This window comes from Canis aureus, chromosome 11, assembly GCF_053574225.1.
Source record: "Canis aureus isolate CA01 chromosome 11, VMU_Caureus_v.1.0, whole genome shotgun sequence".
Taxonomy (NCBI): Eukaryota; Metazoa; Chordata; class Mammalia; order Carnivora; family Canidae; genus Canis; species Canis aureus.
Genome location: NC_135621.1, coordinates 28932072 through 28948466, shown reverse-complemented (window position 1 = coordinate 28948466; position 16395 = coordinate 28932072). Strand labels below are relative to the sequence as shown.

The following is a 16395-nucleotide window of genomic DNA, read 5'->3' as shown; positions in this document are numbered from 1 at the left end:
GGTTCTTCCATTCACTTTTTTTTTTTTTTTAAGATTTTATTTATTTATTCATGAGAAACACAGAGAGAGAGGCAGGCACATAGGAAGAGGGAGAAGCAGGCTCCCTGCAGGGAGCCCAATGCGGGACCCCAGGATCATGACCTGAGCTAAAGGCAGATGCCCAACCACTGAGCCACCCAGGTGCCCCTCCGTTCACTCTTTTAATGGCTGCGTTCTCATCCTTTGGTTCTCAGCTCAAATGGCTCTTCCTGGCAGTGTTATCTGTCACATGTGCACCCTTCCTTCTCCACATACACAAGACCCATGCCCCAAGGTGAAAGACTTAAGGTACTCCCCTCAACTTCTTTTGTGGCTGTCATGCAGACATTTCACCTACGGTCTGTCCTTTAGATGCACTACACCTGCCTGACACTTCAAAGTATAAATGACCAACATGATGAAGTGGCACCATGCAGACTCCAGTTTGGGGAAGACTGCTGACAGGAAGCAGAGCGGAGCTTTGAGCATCCAGGAACACTGGTCAGGGCATAGCAGCGTACCCTTCAGGAGTGGGACGGTTTGGGCATCATTCTTGGTGGCATGGCCTCTGAAACTAACCCACTGGCCCTCCCAGGGGAGCGGTGCACAACTGTTTTCCTTTAATACATTTCTTCCTGAGGAGATTCCATTGTTTGCAGGTAAGAATTCTGATGATGCCTCTTTATAAAGACCTTCCTTGATGATCTTCTCTAATATTTGTTAAATGAATGAATGACCCCACCTTTAAAAGGTAGGAGCCCTTATTTATAGCCAAGCCTCAGAGTGAAAACCCTATGCAGTTAGAGGCTTTTTCATTCCCACTGGGCCAACCCCAAATCTAAGCAAGGGAAGGGCAAATCACAGGTCAGACTTAAAGCAACTCAACTGTGGACTCTTAGAAAGATTGTTGCCATTGAAAAACATTTTGAACACAGCTATTTCTGTGAGCAGATGGGAAAGCCGGTCTGCTATAAACAAGTGAGAAGCTCTGTCCTCACCCCGGAATTCCACTAGTTCATCCTGGTTCACCCAGTAAAACTTTAGCTGCTTTCAAGGCTGGAAAGCTTTTGATTATTTCTATTTCTGGGGCAGAAAACTGGATTTTTAGTTGGGTTTCTGAAATAATCGTCAGATTTTATGCATTTCAGTACAAAGGAAATACATTTTGTTTTACACAGTTGTGACAGGCAGTGCAAAAACATTAAATAATATTTTGACTTTGGTCTCTGAGTGACAGCTATCCCTCTGCAGTGCCTGCTTTGTCTATACATCTTCAGGGAGGACACTTATAGAGAAAGCACCATTATAAACTAAGCACAGGACCAAGACCTTACACAGGGAGCCTGGGTGGCTCAGTTGGCCAAGCATCTGCCTTCAGTGTGGGTCATGATCCCAAGGTCCTGGGATCAAGCTCTGCATCAGGCTCCTTGCTCAGGGGGGAGTCTGCTTCTCCCTCTCCCTCTGCCTGCTGCTCCCCCTGCTTGTACTCTCTCTCTGTCAAATAAATAAATTAAATATTAAAAAAAAAAAAGATTTCACACAGATGAATGACCCCATTCATAAAGTCAAGAAGTATTCATTGAGTGCCTCCTTTGTGCTAGGGTCAGTTCTAGGAACTGGAGATAGAACAGTGAGTAAAGGGGCCCTGTCCTCATGGAGTTTACATTCTAATAGAGCCTAGACATAAACAATACATAAATCCCCCAGCAAGAGCACCAGTCTGTGAGCAGCCCTATACAGGGCACTAAATCAGCCATGTGATGAGAGTAGCTGGGAGGTCAGGATCGCTGTTGTTAGGGCAATGTCAGTGAAATTAGACTCTGAAGGACAAGGAAGAGCCAACCATTCCCTTGGAATTCTGAGGAAAGCACGTTGAGGCAAAGGTCACAATACAAGGGCCCAACTGGACACAGGCCTGCAGTGTCCAAGAGGCAGAAGGAAGTCTGGCAGGCTGATGTCTGGCACCAAGGGAGTGAAAGGATGTGAAGAGGCTGGAGAGGGAGGCGATGGTCAGATTCTGCAGGGTAGTCCAAATCAGGCTAAGGAATCTGGATTTGATTCCAGTGCACTGGAGAAGCCACTGAAGGTTTTTTTTTTTTTTTTTTTTAAACCTTGTTATTTTTATCTGTATATTTTTTAAAGATTTTATTTATTTATTCATGAGAGACAGAGGGAGAGAGAGGGAGAGAAAGAGGCAGAGACACAGACAGTGGGAGAAGCAGGCTCCATGCACGGAGCCTGACATGGAACTCAATCCCGGGTCTCCAGGATCACGCCCTGGGCTGAAGGCGGTGCCAAACCACTGAGCCACCTGGGCTGCCCGCCACTGGAGGTTTTAAGTGGAGAACAACCTCATCTAGTGTATGTCTTTGAAAAGGTCACTCTGGTCACTGTGTGGAGACCAGGCTGGGCAAGGGTGAAAGAGAGGAGCCCGGGAAGAGGCTGCTGCCCTTTTCCGGGAGACAACTGATGCTGGATGCTAGCAACCTCCTGGAAACCTCCTCCCGCCTTGCACATTGAGATCCTCCCTGGTGAGGCCCAGGGGGTGACTGGGTACGCCAGGGTGGGGAGGCAGATTTGGGTGTTACTGGCATATGGGTGACATTTAAAGCTAGAGGACCAGGGATCCCTGGGTGGCTCAGCTGTTTAGCACCTGCCTTTGGCCCAGGGCATGATCCTGGAGTCCGGGGATCAAGTCCCACATCGGGCTCCCTGCATGGAGTCTGCTTCTCCCTCTGCCTGTATCTCTGCTTCTCTCTGTGTCTCTCATGAATAAATAAATAAAATCTTAAAATAAATAAATAAATAAATAAATAAAGCTAGAGGACCAGATGAGACCCACATGGGGAGAATACGTAGGTAGAGGGGAAGGGGCCATGTCAGACCGACTGACAGGACAGGGAGCCAGCCAGGAAGGAAGGCACTCACAAAAGTCTGGCAACATAGAAGCCAAGAGAAAAGAGCATCTCAAGAAGGTGGGAGCAGCCAACCACATGACAGGGACTTAAAGTGGTAACATTAGTCTCAGGGCCATGGAGGCTGCACAACTGCAGTCTGAATTGGGGGAATGTATTGTATGGATGGTTTCCGTGATGTGTCCCACATGGATGCAGGTAGGCTAAAGATTGTTGTTTGTGAGACTCGTGCTGTGTAAGTGACCTCAGGAGCCTGGTTAGTTGACATTAGTTGACCTACTAGGTCAGAACTGGCCCTTCTGGTCTGGACGCCAAGAGCTATAAAATTTGCCTTGCAGGCTCCAGGCTGGGCTGGCTGCCCCAGAATCCCAGAGGGGAGCCAAGCACACCTAGCCCAGGCTCCTTGAAGATGTAAAGACATGATAACATAGAAATGCAGCTTGCTCCAAACTGCCATAGGCAAACAAATGTTTCACTTCAGACCCCAGTCATTTGCCCTACAAATACTTATTTGCCCTATAAATAGGGCCCTTATTAGGGTCAGTTGAATAGGGTCAGTTGAAGTCTCACTGGAGAGGAGGATGCTCGGCCCAGACCTCTCCATCAGGACTCCAGCCTGGCTGTCTCCAGGGGGCTCCCCCCAATGATGAGGTTGGATGTCGTAAGTACCAGATTTGATATAACTTTGCCTTATTCTCTTTTCCTGCTTACTATATCCCTCATGTATGTGCAGATTTCCCTTATTTTTGTTTCTGTTAGATTTTTATAATATCAATAAAGTGGTTTTTTGCCCCTTAAAACTGAAGAGTATGGCTGCCGTGAATCTTTTTTTCAGAACAGAGAGCAGGCTTTAACCAGAGACCTTCAACCCCTATGGTGACATGAAGACTTTCCAAGGAATACTGGGATTGCCAGTTAGAAGGATGTCCATTGCCAGATCCCCAAATGTCCTCACATCCTGTTTTCGAAAAGCGATTGTCCTGAGAACACGCGGGAGTTGGCAGTGGGCCTTTATCCCATTTTACAACAGAAAGGCACACCCTTCACCCATTCATTTCAAATACCTGGTGAATGTTCCAGGGTGGAAACACCGCCCACCCAGCTCCAAGCAAAGGGGAAAGGCTGGTCTAATGATGAGTCAAGCCTCATACCTCCTATCCTACTTATTAAGAACAAAGGTATTAGAAACAAGGATGTGGGTCTACAGCTTAAAGATTAGTGGGAGACACAGCCATCAGAGCAATGACTGAATAATTCCATAGTTTGGAAGGAGAGGGCTCTGAGCGCGCAGAACAAGGGACAGAATGTGGAGCAGGGTGGAGACCGCTGGCCCCGAGGCTTCAGCTGGGATAGGATGAGTGCTTGTCCCCTGCACACTCCTGCAAACAGCCAGAGAGTGAATGTCTACAGCTTTGCAGTCCATAAGGTCTGTATGACAAGTACTCAACTCTGTCATTGGAGAGCAAAGATCGTCGAAGACAGCAGACAACCAGTGACCTCAGCTGTGTGCCAGTAAGTGTATTACTTACAAAAACGGGCAGCAATGGGGCGCCTGGGTGGCTCAGACTGTTAGGTGTATGTGCCTTCGGCTCAGGTCATGATCCTGGGATCAAGGCTCATGTTGGGCTCCCTGCTCAACAGGGAGTGTGCTTCTCCCTCTCCCTGCTACTCATGCTCAATCTCTTGCTATCTATTTCTCTCCAAAATAAATAACATCTTTAAAGAAAAGGGGGGGGGGGGCAGCAAAAGGCCTCATTCATAGTTTTCCCAGGCATTTTTTTTCCAGCTCTCTGGAAAAAAGTATGCCTTGCTAGGTAGCATTTGGCAGGTTTCATGTTACCAATGGGAGGAGATGCTGATGATGCTGGAGGCAGTGGGGGAGGGAGTGTTGGTAGGTACAAAGGCCAGGTGTTGGTAGGGGATATGATGTCTACAAGGAACTGAGAGAACAACCCTGCAGTGGGACCCCAAGAGCAGAGGAGGGTGGGGATAGGGCTGACAGGTCATGGCGGGGCCACACAGGTCAGTCTACCCCAAGGCAAGAGGAAGCCTTCTGAAGTTTGGGAGGTATTTTTCATTTGGGCTGGGGGAGGGTGTTTCTGGTAGGGTGAGTAGGGTGGGACCAGGGGGTGACAGTATAACATAATTAGATCTGCATTTTGAAAAGATTGCAGGGTGCTCGCTTTGGTAGCACATATACTAAAATTGAAAAGATTGCAGGTATCCAGGATCCTACGACAACAGTGGAGGAGCTCAAACTGAATTTGGGGACAGGAGAGGGGCAAAATAGAGGGGAGAGGTGGTGCTGGAGCTACCTAGGAGGGAACATCACAGGGCAGAGAGGGGCAAGGTGGTGTCAAGCATGATGTGGGAAACAAAGGCAGAAGACAAATCAAGTTTCCTTACTCCCTACAGCCCACTGACAAGTCCTTGAAACAGGCAGAGTGACCTTCTTCTAGGAGCTCAGCTGCCTCGATGTTAATACTTGGCAAAGGGCAAAAGGCAATCCTAGCCCGACCCCCACAATCCTGTGAATCTACTTTAACATATAAACATTCCTTTGGAAACTTCCTTTATCTCTAAACCCCCCAAGATATGTGTTGGCAATCATCCTGCAAGCATATGACCCACCGACAGACATCTGAAGGGTCTCGTGACTAAGGGTTTATCAGACAATGAAATGACCTTATCCCAACAATAGCTAGCTCCCTCAAGGTCCTGGAAACCTTGCTTCCAAAATTCCTTAGACTCAGGTTCTCCCTAACCCCTTCCCCACACGGAAGTATATAACGGCCCAGCCACTCATCACACCCCAGTGCAGCTCTTTCTGCCCATGGGTCCTGTTCCTGTGCTTTAATAAAACCACCTTTTTGCATCAAAGACATCTCAAGAATTCTTTCTTGGCCACCAGCTTTGAACCCTAAACATCTTTCGTATATCAGATAGGAGAGCCAAGTACAGGTTTATGATGAGGAGTGATAGGAAAAAATACGAAAACACTTTGAGCTGAGCCTACACTTAGAAACTGCTTCTGTTCCTCTCATCCCCCAATCACTGCACTTCTGTGGGGTGACCCTGCAGTGCTCTACTCACTCACACAGACCTAGAGTGACCCGGATCCCTCCCTGAGATGATGGACAGGGAGTGCAGAGATGTGGAACCAACTAGAAGTTATTGCAGCTTTTGGGGATGCAAGGGGTCTGGGTTTGTGCCCCTCTACTCACCTTAAGGCAATGGATTTTCTTGTTCTGGATAGACATCTGGGAGATACATCTCTTAGAAGTGAACAAAGAGAACTCTCTTTCTAGAGAAGAGAAAAATGTGCTTCAGTCCCTTCTTGTCTGGGAGCTGACACTGCAGACCAGGAGTTCTGACACAGCCCCCTCCCTGGAGGCAACAGCCACAGCAGGACAATGGACCTCAGGCAAACTGTCATTCAGAGCCCCTGTCATTCCCTCTGCTGAGTGACCTTGGGCAAGTTACCTAACCTCTCTGATCCTGCTGGAGGTCTGAACACTACCTACCTTTGTGGGGCTGGTGAAAAAATTAGAGTAAATCATGTATACAGAGTCTAGTACACAGGGCAAGCACTCAACCCACATGAAGAAAAAAAAAACAAGTACTGGCTTCAAAGAAAAACAAAAAACTCAAAACCTCGAAACACTGAAATGAATAAATGTTGGACTAATCCCTTAGAAAAGTAACAATCATCCCCAGGGAGTGTCATTAAATTTGAAGACCCTTTACAGGTTACATTTTTTTTTTTTTTTTTCACTTTGAAATTTCTGTGTGTCCATGGTAATTGCTGGGAAAGGGAACATATAAAGTGTGTCAGTAAATGTAAATGCTGAGAAAAGTGGCAATGAAAGTGCCAGGCTCAGGAGGAGTAGCGAAGCTATCATTTCCACTCAGTAAGTGCAGCCATGCTCTTCTCTGAGCACTGCCTTCCCTGGGCCCTGCGCCAGTGTCTCGCAAACTGGACAACATTCAGAGATCCTGGTGGGGGGTGTCACCGCAGAGTCCGCTTCAGCCCTTCTAGAGATGCTGATGCCGCTCGTCCTTATAGGCAGCATGTGACAGGCCTTGCCAGAGCCCCTCCAGGGACAATATGCTTCTCAGGAGGCCCCCCAGTCCTGCTGAGTGACCTCAGTTTCCCTAAGGGAGGTAGGCTGAGAGGGGAGAACCATGTCCTTGGCCACAGAGGCCACCGGCTGACAAGAGCAGGAGGCTGATTAGCCGTCTGAGCAAAATCCTGGCCCCCAGTTGTGCCAGGAAGCCCTGGGTGCAGGAACCTCTCTGCACCTCAAATCCTGCTGTAAGATTAGGCTGACAGGCTCACTCGTGAGGTTCAGGTAGGGATGACACAAAAGAACCCAAACAGTGGCTGGTGCAAAGAATGCAGCCAGTGTGCAATAGCATTATTTTTATTGTTAATCAGAGTACCGCTTTGTGGTCAGACTCGTTCTCTACAGCACAAACTGTTTGCACTATATTTAAGACAAAAATAATTTTCTCACTCCTATCTTCCACTTCCAAAAAGTCCTGTGTGTGGTTAAGGGACTTTATTAGTGGGATGTTGTCTGCCCCCTGGGTCCTATTGACCCATGAAAGATAGGGCTTCGCTGCGACTCTGGGGTGCACCCATGAAATGGGTCGATATGCCCTTGCTGGAGGAAATATCTGCCAAACTCAGCATGTGTCTCTCTGGCTTTGCAGTCCTGAGTTTGGATTCTGGCCTCGTCACCCACGGGCTGGTTACCCGTTAAGAGTCCTCTCACGGCTGCCATGAGGAATGCCTCTGGTCTTCTCACATGCTGTTCCCTCCATCTGGAACAGTAATTGTCCCCTTCACTTATCTAAAATACACATCCTTCAAATCTCAGCTTGCATGCCACTGACTGACCATCTCAGGGCTAGACTGGGTATCTCTCCCTGTGCCACCGCAGTGCCTAATCCATGGCAGTGTGACTGTGGAACCTAAATTTTCCACTAGACTGCACTGCCGGGGCATGCGTGTCTGGCACACAGGGCCCTTTATGCACCTGTTGTGTGCCATAAGAAAGTAGGCCTTGGGCAACTTGCTTCTCTGGACTCTACTTTCCTTATCTGTGAAATGGATTTAGTGTATACTCAAGCTGGTTGTTGTGAGATTAAGTACATGGATAAAGACCCAGCATGGAACCTCACCCAGAGTAGACACCCAGTCACTGGCATCCCTCAGTATAATTAACATAAAGTTCCACCTCTGTTTCCCAGCTATTATGTCATGCTGACTCTAGAATTCCTAAGTGAAAGCATTTCAGTCATGTTGGTGGCTAGTTTGGGGGAATGTGAGAGGGAACCAGCCAATACTAAGGCCCTAGCCTGCCAGGCCCTGCCCTGCCCCAACTGGATGGTGGCTGGTGTGTGGCAGGAATAAAGGGGGCCCAAATCCACAAGGGGTACCTTACTCTTTAACAATCTTCTCTGAAGAATTATTTTTTCTCTCCGGAATCTCTCTGGATCCAGTTCTGAATAGTCCCAGCTGTTATAGCTCTGCAGGCAAGGGTAGATACCTAACAGGGAGTGAAGAGTGATCATGAAAACTTCCATAGAAGAGAAAGGAGGCAGAAAACAAGACAGAGCCCCTTCCCTCCCTCCCCCACTGGTCCTGGGGAAGGGGGTTCAAGCCTTAGCCCCATCCTACACTGGGCCTGTGGCCTTGGGGAAGCCACTTCCTGCATCTCTGCATCTATAGGAAGCTTTGGTGGCTTCCTCTGGAAAAGAGATGGAGAGGTTTGCCTGGCACCTCCAGACAGCGTGGGTATGACAACTGGATCACACCAGGACACGTGATCCTGTGCTATCCAGATGTGAAGGCATTGTAATCACTCCTTTTCCTGGAGTGATTATCTCCTCTCTTCCTGTTGGACTATGAGCTCCCGAGCACAAGACCTGGATCTTATTCACCTGTGCATCTCCAGGGCTTAGCACTGGACCTAGCACATGATAAATAGGAGATTAGTAAGTATTTGTTCAACATATTATCATACTTAGCTAACCAGAAACGGGTTCTCCCTAAATATCTGATGGTGATGTTTATGGGGTTAATGCTCTTCTTGTAAGAAAACCATGTGGGGGCACCTGGGTGGCGCAGGGGTTGAGCATCTGCCTTTGACTCAGGTCATGAGCCCAGAGTCCTGGGACTGAGTCCTGCATCGGGCTCTCTACAGGGAGCGTGCTTCTCCCTCTGCCTGTGTCTCTGCCTCTCTTTCTGTGAATAAGTAAATAAAATCTTAAAAAAAAAGAAAAAGAAAAAAAAGAAATCTCTGTCTCAGAAAGATGCCTGCACTCCCATATTGACTGCAGCATTATTCACCACAGCCAAGACATAGAAACAACCTGACAGTCCATGCATGGATGATGAATGGATAAAGAAAATGTGGTATATACACATGATGGAATATTATCCAGTCACAGACAAGGAAGGAAAATCAGACACTGCAACAGCATGGATGAACCCTGAGGGCATTATGCTAAGTGAAATAAAGCAGACAGAGAGACAAATACCATATAATCTCACTTATACATGTAATCGAAAAAGCCAAGCTCATAGAAGCAGAGAGTACAATGATGGTTGCCAGGGCTGGGGATGGAGAAAAGGAAGAAATGTTGGTCAAAGGGTATAAACTTCCAGTTATATGAGGAACCAGTTCCAGGCATCTAATGTACAAGCATGATGACTATAGTTAATAACAGTGTGTTGTATATTTGAGCATTGCTTTGAGAGTAGACCTTAAGTCTTCTCGCCATAACAACAAAATGGTAATTATTTGGTGAAGGATGTGTTAACTAACCTTATCATGGTTAACATTCCCCAATAGATGCATGCATCAAATCATTACTTTGTGTATTTTAAGTTTACAGAATGTTGTACATCAATTATAAGAATATAGCTGGGAAAAAAAAAAAGAATATAGCTGGAGAAAATGTTTTTTCCCTGTCAAAAGAGGCTTAATGTGCCTAAACAATCTATAAAACAATGTGGCTTCTGCTGAACACCTGCTTCCTGGAATGTTGGTACCTGATAGACAGAGGTGTCTATGTGACCAGCCCCCAGTATAAGCTGCAGGTGCTGTGTCTCCTGTAGGCTTCCCCAGGCAGAAACATCAAACATGTTGCTACATTTTTGTTGCAGAGGGATGAGAGCGCCCTGCCTAACTCCTCATAGAAGGAAGAGAGCAAAAGGAAGCCCACACCAATTCCTCCAGACTCTGCCTGTTTTTTCCCTTAAGAGTATTCCTTGGCTGGGGGCACCTAGGTGGCTCAGTGGTTGAGCGTCTGCTTTAGGCTCAGGTTGTGATACTGGGGTTCTGGGGTCCTGGGATAGAGTCCCACATCGGGCTCCATGCATGAAGCCTGCTTCTCCTTCTGCCTGTGTCTCTCATGAATGAACGAATAAATTTTTTTTTTTTTTTAAGAAAAAGAGTATTCCCCTGGCTGTGTATCCTCACTTCATTGCCATAATCTTAGCCGTGAACGTAACTACATGCTGAGACTGTGAGTTCTCTGAGCAAATATCCCAATGTGGAAGTGAACTTGGGAGACCCCCAGGACAATAGGAAATGTAAAAAAAAAAAAGTGCTTACTTAGTGCAGTACTTAGTACACAGGAACGTCTCAATAGGCAGATGTTAATGACCTTAGAAAATACCTAGGTCCAGAAGAAAGGAGTAGGAAGGGGAGTGAAAAGTAGTTAAAAGCAAACATCAGCCTGGCACTATGTGCACGGCAGGGATGAGGGGACTACAATTGGGCCACACGGGGTCACCCCGGAGTTGAAGAGTGGGATCATTCAATCAGCAATGGATACTATCCCTTTACATTACTAATTATGTGGAATAATTATTTTGTTAAGTATTTCTCTGTCTGAGAAATTTCTCCTGAGCTCTGGGTCCATTGACCCGTAGCACATGGCCAACTAACCTCTGCTAAAACCTGCTTCCTGCAGATCGAGGGACACGATAAGGCGACGAGGAATGTCTCCGCACTATTTTGTGGAAACAGGGCAATCAGTACTCCTGGGGGCTCTGACCGCACACCTTACCTTCTTTAACGTCAACAGGAGCAAAGGACAACTGCCTGAGAGGTGTGATGGCAACAACACACTGAGGCCCAGGCAGAAAAGTGTTTCCAGAATTGCTGCCCCCAGGACAGAGCAGGCCTCCTTACCTGAAATCCACAGGCTCATTGTGTTACAGATGTCCGATTTGAATTCATGTGTGTTGAACCAGGACTGCGGGAAACAGCAACAGAAGCTGGTGTACACGGCTTTACTTAGAAGCGACGGCAACCTCTGGTGGGGGGCGGGAAGCAGAGCTCAGGCAACATTCTGGACATTTCCGCAACCAGAAAAGAGCCCCTGACTGCCAAAAGGATCCATGATTAAACTCTTTACCTGACACCACACGGCCTTCCACTCATGGAGGAGATGGGGGTGGCAATTTCCCTCTGCTGCAGGCCCATGTCTTGGCAGACCCCTGACCCTACCTGGGGGCCACACCTCAAACCTGCTGCTTGCCTTGCTTGTCCAGCAGCCTCCCCCTCCCCCAGCTCCTCTGCAGGTGGTCTGCGGCTCAGCCTTCTGCCACCTGCAAGAGTATCCCAGATATGGACATACCCTTGACCTGCCCATCTTGCTACCTCTGGGAGATAGCAGGAAGTACTACTACTGGGTTTTTTTCCCTACGCATAGGTGGTACTGCTGTTCCTTCTCAACTTGAGTTGATCTTAAATTACACATTTGTATCTGGCTTAGTTCATTTAACAATATATTGTTATATATATATAACACTATATATAAGCATAAGCACTTCCTTGGGTTCTTATCAACTTTTTGGAATTTTCTTTTTTTTTGCCAGGAGTGATCTTCATAATATTGTGCTGAGTAGTCATATCAAAATCATTCAACATCCCCATCAATGGATACTATCCCTTTACATTACTAATTATGTGGAATAATTATTTTGTTAAGTATTTCTCTGTCTGGCACATCGCAGGCAAAAATCTGTTGCATGCATGAGGGAAGGCAGCTTTTCCTGAGTATTCGATTATGACCTCCAGAAGATAGAATCATGATAGCAATTACAGCAGTTATGATGCACTTGGGGCGCTGGGCGATATGTCAGATGCCTTACAAACATCATCTTATTTAATTAATCCTTAGGATAACTCAGTGAGCTAGTTATAGATATCCATTTTATAGATATATTTTATATATCGAAACTGGGGCACAGAACATCGAAGTGATTTGGTAGGTGGACACTTAACTAGTATAACTGCCTTGTAGCAAAAATGTATTAATTTACTTCTTAGACTCTTAGAGCACCATTTCCCTAGATGCTTCACAACCCTGGGAATCATTCTTTTTAATCAATGCATCTAGCAGGTAAAAAGGAGTATCAAATGATTATTGTTTTATGTTTTTAATCTTTTTAAAAAAGATTTTATTTATTTATTCATGAGAGACACAGAGAGAGAGAGGCAGAGACACAGGCAGAGGGAGAAGCAGGCTCCCTGCGGGAAGCCCAATGTAGGACTCCATCCCAGGACCCCGGAATCACGACCTGAGCCGAAGACAGATGCTCAACCACTGAGCTACCCAGGCGCCCCTCATCTTATCAATTTGTAAGAGTTTCTTTTTTTTTTTTAAGATTTTATTTATTCATGAGAGACCTACAGAGAGAGAGGCAGAGACAAAGACAGAGGGAGAAGCAGGCTCCATGCAGGGAGGCCAAGCTGGGACTCAATCCCGGGACCCCAGAATCATACCCTGGGCCAAAGGCAGGTGCTAAACTGCTGAGCCACCCAGGGATCCCTGTAAGAGTTCTTTTTAAAAAGTTTTTATTTAAGTAATCTCCACACCCAAAGTGGGGCTTGAACTCACAACACCAAGATCAAGAGTCAAATGTGCCTCTGACTGAGCCAGCCAGGCACCCCGATTTGTAAGCGTTCATTACACTGTGTGATGTATGTGCTATGTGATTTCTGCCGTTTCTCCTTTGCCTTTTAACTCTGACTGTGGTACTTTAAATAATTTATGTAGTTAAATCAGTCTTTGTGAATATATGTATATTTATACTTTTAAAATTACACGCTTATTTAAATACTACAGAAATATATAAAATGGGAAAGGAAGTCTCTTACAGCCTCATTCCGCAGTGATAACCATTGCTGAGTTTGGTAAGTATTTTTCTAGATCTTTTTTTTCTATTCAGAGGCACACATACATATATATATACACACACACATACACATTTTTAAACACAGAGTTCTATAAATTGCTTTGCTTTTTACTTAAAATATACCATATATAAATTTGCCTTATTTATTTTAACTGCTGCATTACAAGTCAGTGTATGAATATAGCACAACTCACTGCTTACTCCCTCACAGAATGTTATGGGCATTCTATTGGCAATAGAAGTGAAGAGATATCTAGTGTGATTTTTTTTTTCTCCAAACAGTGCTTGATGCTCACTTTTAAGAGAGCCTCTTCATAGTGGGACTTGAATTCATGCAGCAAGAGAGAGGCGTAGTTTTGGGATATCCGGTCAAACAGCTTATTCTGGACCTCCTTGTTTGGCTACCAGGAATAAAAGTGGAGAAGGAATTACTAGAGCCCCTGGTTTAAATGGCCAACAGCTGAGATTCTGAAATATGTACTTTTCTCATGTTTAGGAACCTCATTCTTGAGATATTTAACCTCATGTTATTAATGAAATAGTACACTAATTTTCATAGGATTTATAAAATAGATATATACATAGAGACAGATTGTTGAAGAAAGCACCCAAACTCTGGGCTGGGAGGTCCTGACTCTGCTTCCGGCCCTATACTTGACCAGCCATGTGACACAGACTGGTTCCTGACACTCAGGGAGCTACAAGACATTGTGCAGTGGCTGAGGCATGGGGTGTCTGGGTAGGTGAGGCACTGGGGAGGGTGGGGGCACGGGGGGGGGTGGTCAAGGTGGCAGATGAGGCTGCAGGAGTGCTCCACAAAATCAGAGGTTTACAGCCCATGTGAAAGAGGCTGGGTTTGTTCCAGAGAAAAATAAGCAAGGGAGAGAAGCAATCAGATTTGTGTTACCTGGTACCTCTCATGAAAGATCCACCAGAAGCTGTCCAGCCACATGGCTCTTGGAGAAGGAGAAGAGAGGAATTTCTCTAATTCTTTATCTGAACAGAAAGACTTGAAACAAACAAACAAACAACAAAATTCAAATTATTATTCCTGTTGTTTTTGAACACTCATTTTTCACCTGGAGCCACAGGCAGATTCATAATCCTCTCCATCCAAGACCCACCTTTCCCCTTCATTCCACAGCTTGAGGCTGTTACTAATCATACCATCTTCCCGCCAGTCATCTGTAGAGTTAACATACTTGGGCGTCACCTTAAAAACAACACTTACCTTTCATTATTATTATTTTTTTAAGATTTTATTTATTTATTTGAGAGAGTGAGAGCCGGAGAGATCACAGAGAGAGAAGCAGACTCGCTGCTGAGCAAAGAGCCTGATGCAGGGCTCGATCCCAACCCAACAGGATCATGACCTGAGCAGAAGGCAGACAATCAACTGAGCCACCCAGGTGCCCCACATTTACCCCCCCCCCTTTTTTTAAGATTTTATTTATTTATTCACGAGACACACAGAGAGGGAGGCAGAGATGTAGGCAGAGGGAGAAGCAGACTTCCCACAGGGACTCCAATGTGGGACTTGATCCCAGGACCCTGAGATCACAACCTGAGCTGAAGGTAAGACGCTCAACCACTGAGCCACCCAGGCGTCCCAACACTTTAAACCTTTAAAGTAGGTGTCAACTATTTGTCTTTCCAGGTGTTTTTACATGCTCTCATTTAACCATTACAATGTTTTGTTTTATAGTTTGTTTACAGTTTACGTTTTACAGATGAGGATACCAAGGACCAAAGAGCTAAGGTTACTTGTCCAAAGTAATAAGCCAGCGAGTGGCAGAGCAGGGACTGAACCCTTTAACTCCAGGCCCCTGCTCCAAGTTCTCACCTACTTCAATTAGCTACAATCAACAAACACAGATACTACACAAATGCAAATCACTGGACCAGAAGATTCTGCCGGGTTCCTAGTAAGCCTATGGAATTCTAAAACTTAGAATAGAATATCAGGGAACTTGGAGTGATGTGGTTTTGGTAGGTGAGGTCTGGAGCCAATGACCAAAAAAGAGTTTTTGAGACGTCTTTGGTGCAAAACGGTGGTTCTATGAAAGCACGGGGACAGAACCCTTGGGCAGAAAGAGCTGCTGCCCCAGGCTTGTGAGGGATGACTGATTAGATGCCTGCAGTGTGGGGGGAGGTAAGGAAAAGGGAGTTTTCAAAAGGATTTGCATAAGCTAAAGAGTACCTACAAGCTACTGGAAGCCTTGCCATTGTCAAGTTAAAGGTTGTGTTTTCTTCTAACAAGGCATTAACATTAAGACAGTTGGGAACTTCCTGAGGAATGTCACAGGTCTCCCACCGTGGGTGAGAGAGTTGTTTGTGGGGTGTCAGTTTGTGCTTTGTCCTCAGCTAGCCCTCTGTTCCCCATCAAGAGGGGCAGAAAATTCAGATTTCATTGCGATGCCATATGGTCTCGAACCTTACTCTGATTGCAAAGCTACTACCTAAATAATATAATATTGTATCCTATTTGTTGAATGCTTACCCCGTGTCAGGCCCTGGGCTATGCACATTCACTCCTTATCTCACTTCGTTTTTCACAATCTATGTGGTAGATACCATAGGTATCCCTGATTTATAGAAGAGGAAAGTGTGGATTGAAAGGTTAGGATTCCTGCCTAAATTCATATGGCCCGGAAGGCTCTGGAAGCAGGCCGCTTGACCCCGGAAACACCAAACAGGCTGCCTCTTAGCATTATGAAGAGTGAAGAGCAAAGAAATTCTGATGAGGGCTAGCTGAGGACACAACACAAGCTGACACCCTGCAACTCCACCCCCCCACCCCCACCAGGTGGGATGAGTGTGACATTCCTCAGGCACTCCTGGCTGCCCTAAAGCTAAGGAAAGGAAAAACAAGTAGTTAATTTAGAAAGAGCACAGTCCAGCAAGACAGGGGGCTCCCTCAGCTTACAAATGTCTTAGTGATTTACAAGAACAAAGAATTTTTATCAATCACCTAGCTTCCAGAAGGAAATGGACATACAGGGCAGCTGGGGGGCTCAGCGCTTTAGCGCCACCTTCAGCCCAGGGTGTGATCCTGGAGACCCGGGATCAAGTCCCACGTCGGGCTCCCTGCACAGAGCCTGCTTCTCCCTCTGCCTGTGTCTCTGCCTCTCTCTCTCTCTCTCTGTGTCTCTCATGAATGAATAAATAAAATCTTTAAAAGAAAAAAAAAAAAAAGAAATGTACATACAATTAAATGTCCTTATAACCTGTAGCCCAAGG

The 16395-nt window shown here is 46.0% G+C and overlaps 1 protein-coding gene across 18 annotated transcripts in view; it reads right to left on the bottom strand.

Annotated features, from left to right (window-relative positions):
• The window catches only part of FAM227A (family with sequence similarity 227 member A), a 97117-nt gene that overhangs the window by 57859 nt on the left and 22863 nt on the right, over positions 1 to 16395 (bottom strand). For 16 of the 18 annotated variants that reach the window (XR_013389087.1, XR_013389086.1, XR_013389088.1 and 13 more), the window contains 5 exons: positions 14063 to 14164; positions 13452 to 13556; positions 11144 to 11267; positions 8384 to 8488; positions 6158 to 6237 (listed from right to left, as the gene is read on the bottom strand). Coding sequence is in view for 14 of the 18 variants with exons in the window: in XM_077914514.1 (XP_077770640.1) it covers positions 6158 to 6237; positions 8384 to 8488; positions 11144 to 11267; positions 13452 to 13556; positions 14063 to 14164 (516 nt within the window). In the remaining 4 variants the exon portion in view is untranslated. The remainder of the gene's footprint in view (positions 1 to 6157; positions 6238 to 8383; positions 8489 to 11143; positions 11268 to 13451; positions 13557 to 14062; positions 14165 to 16395) is intronic. The other 2 variants (XM_077914516.1, XM_077914518.1) reach the window with 2 other exon arrangements.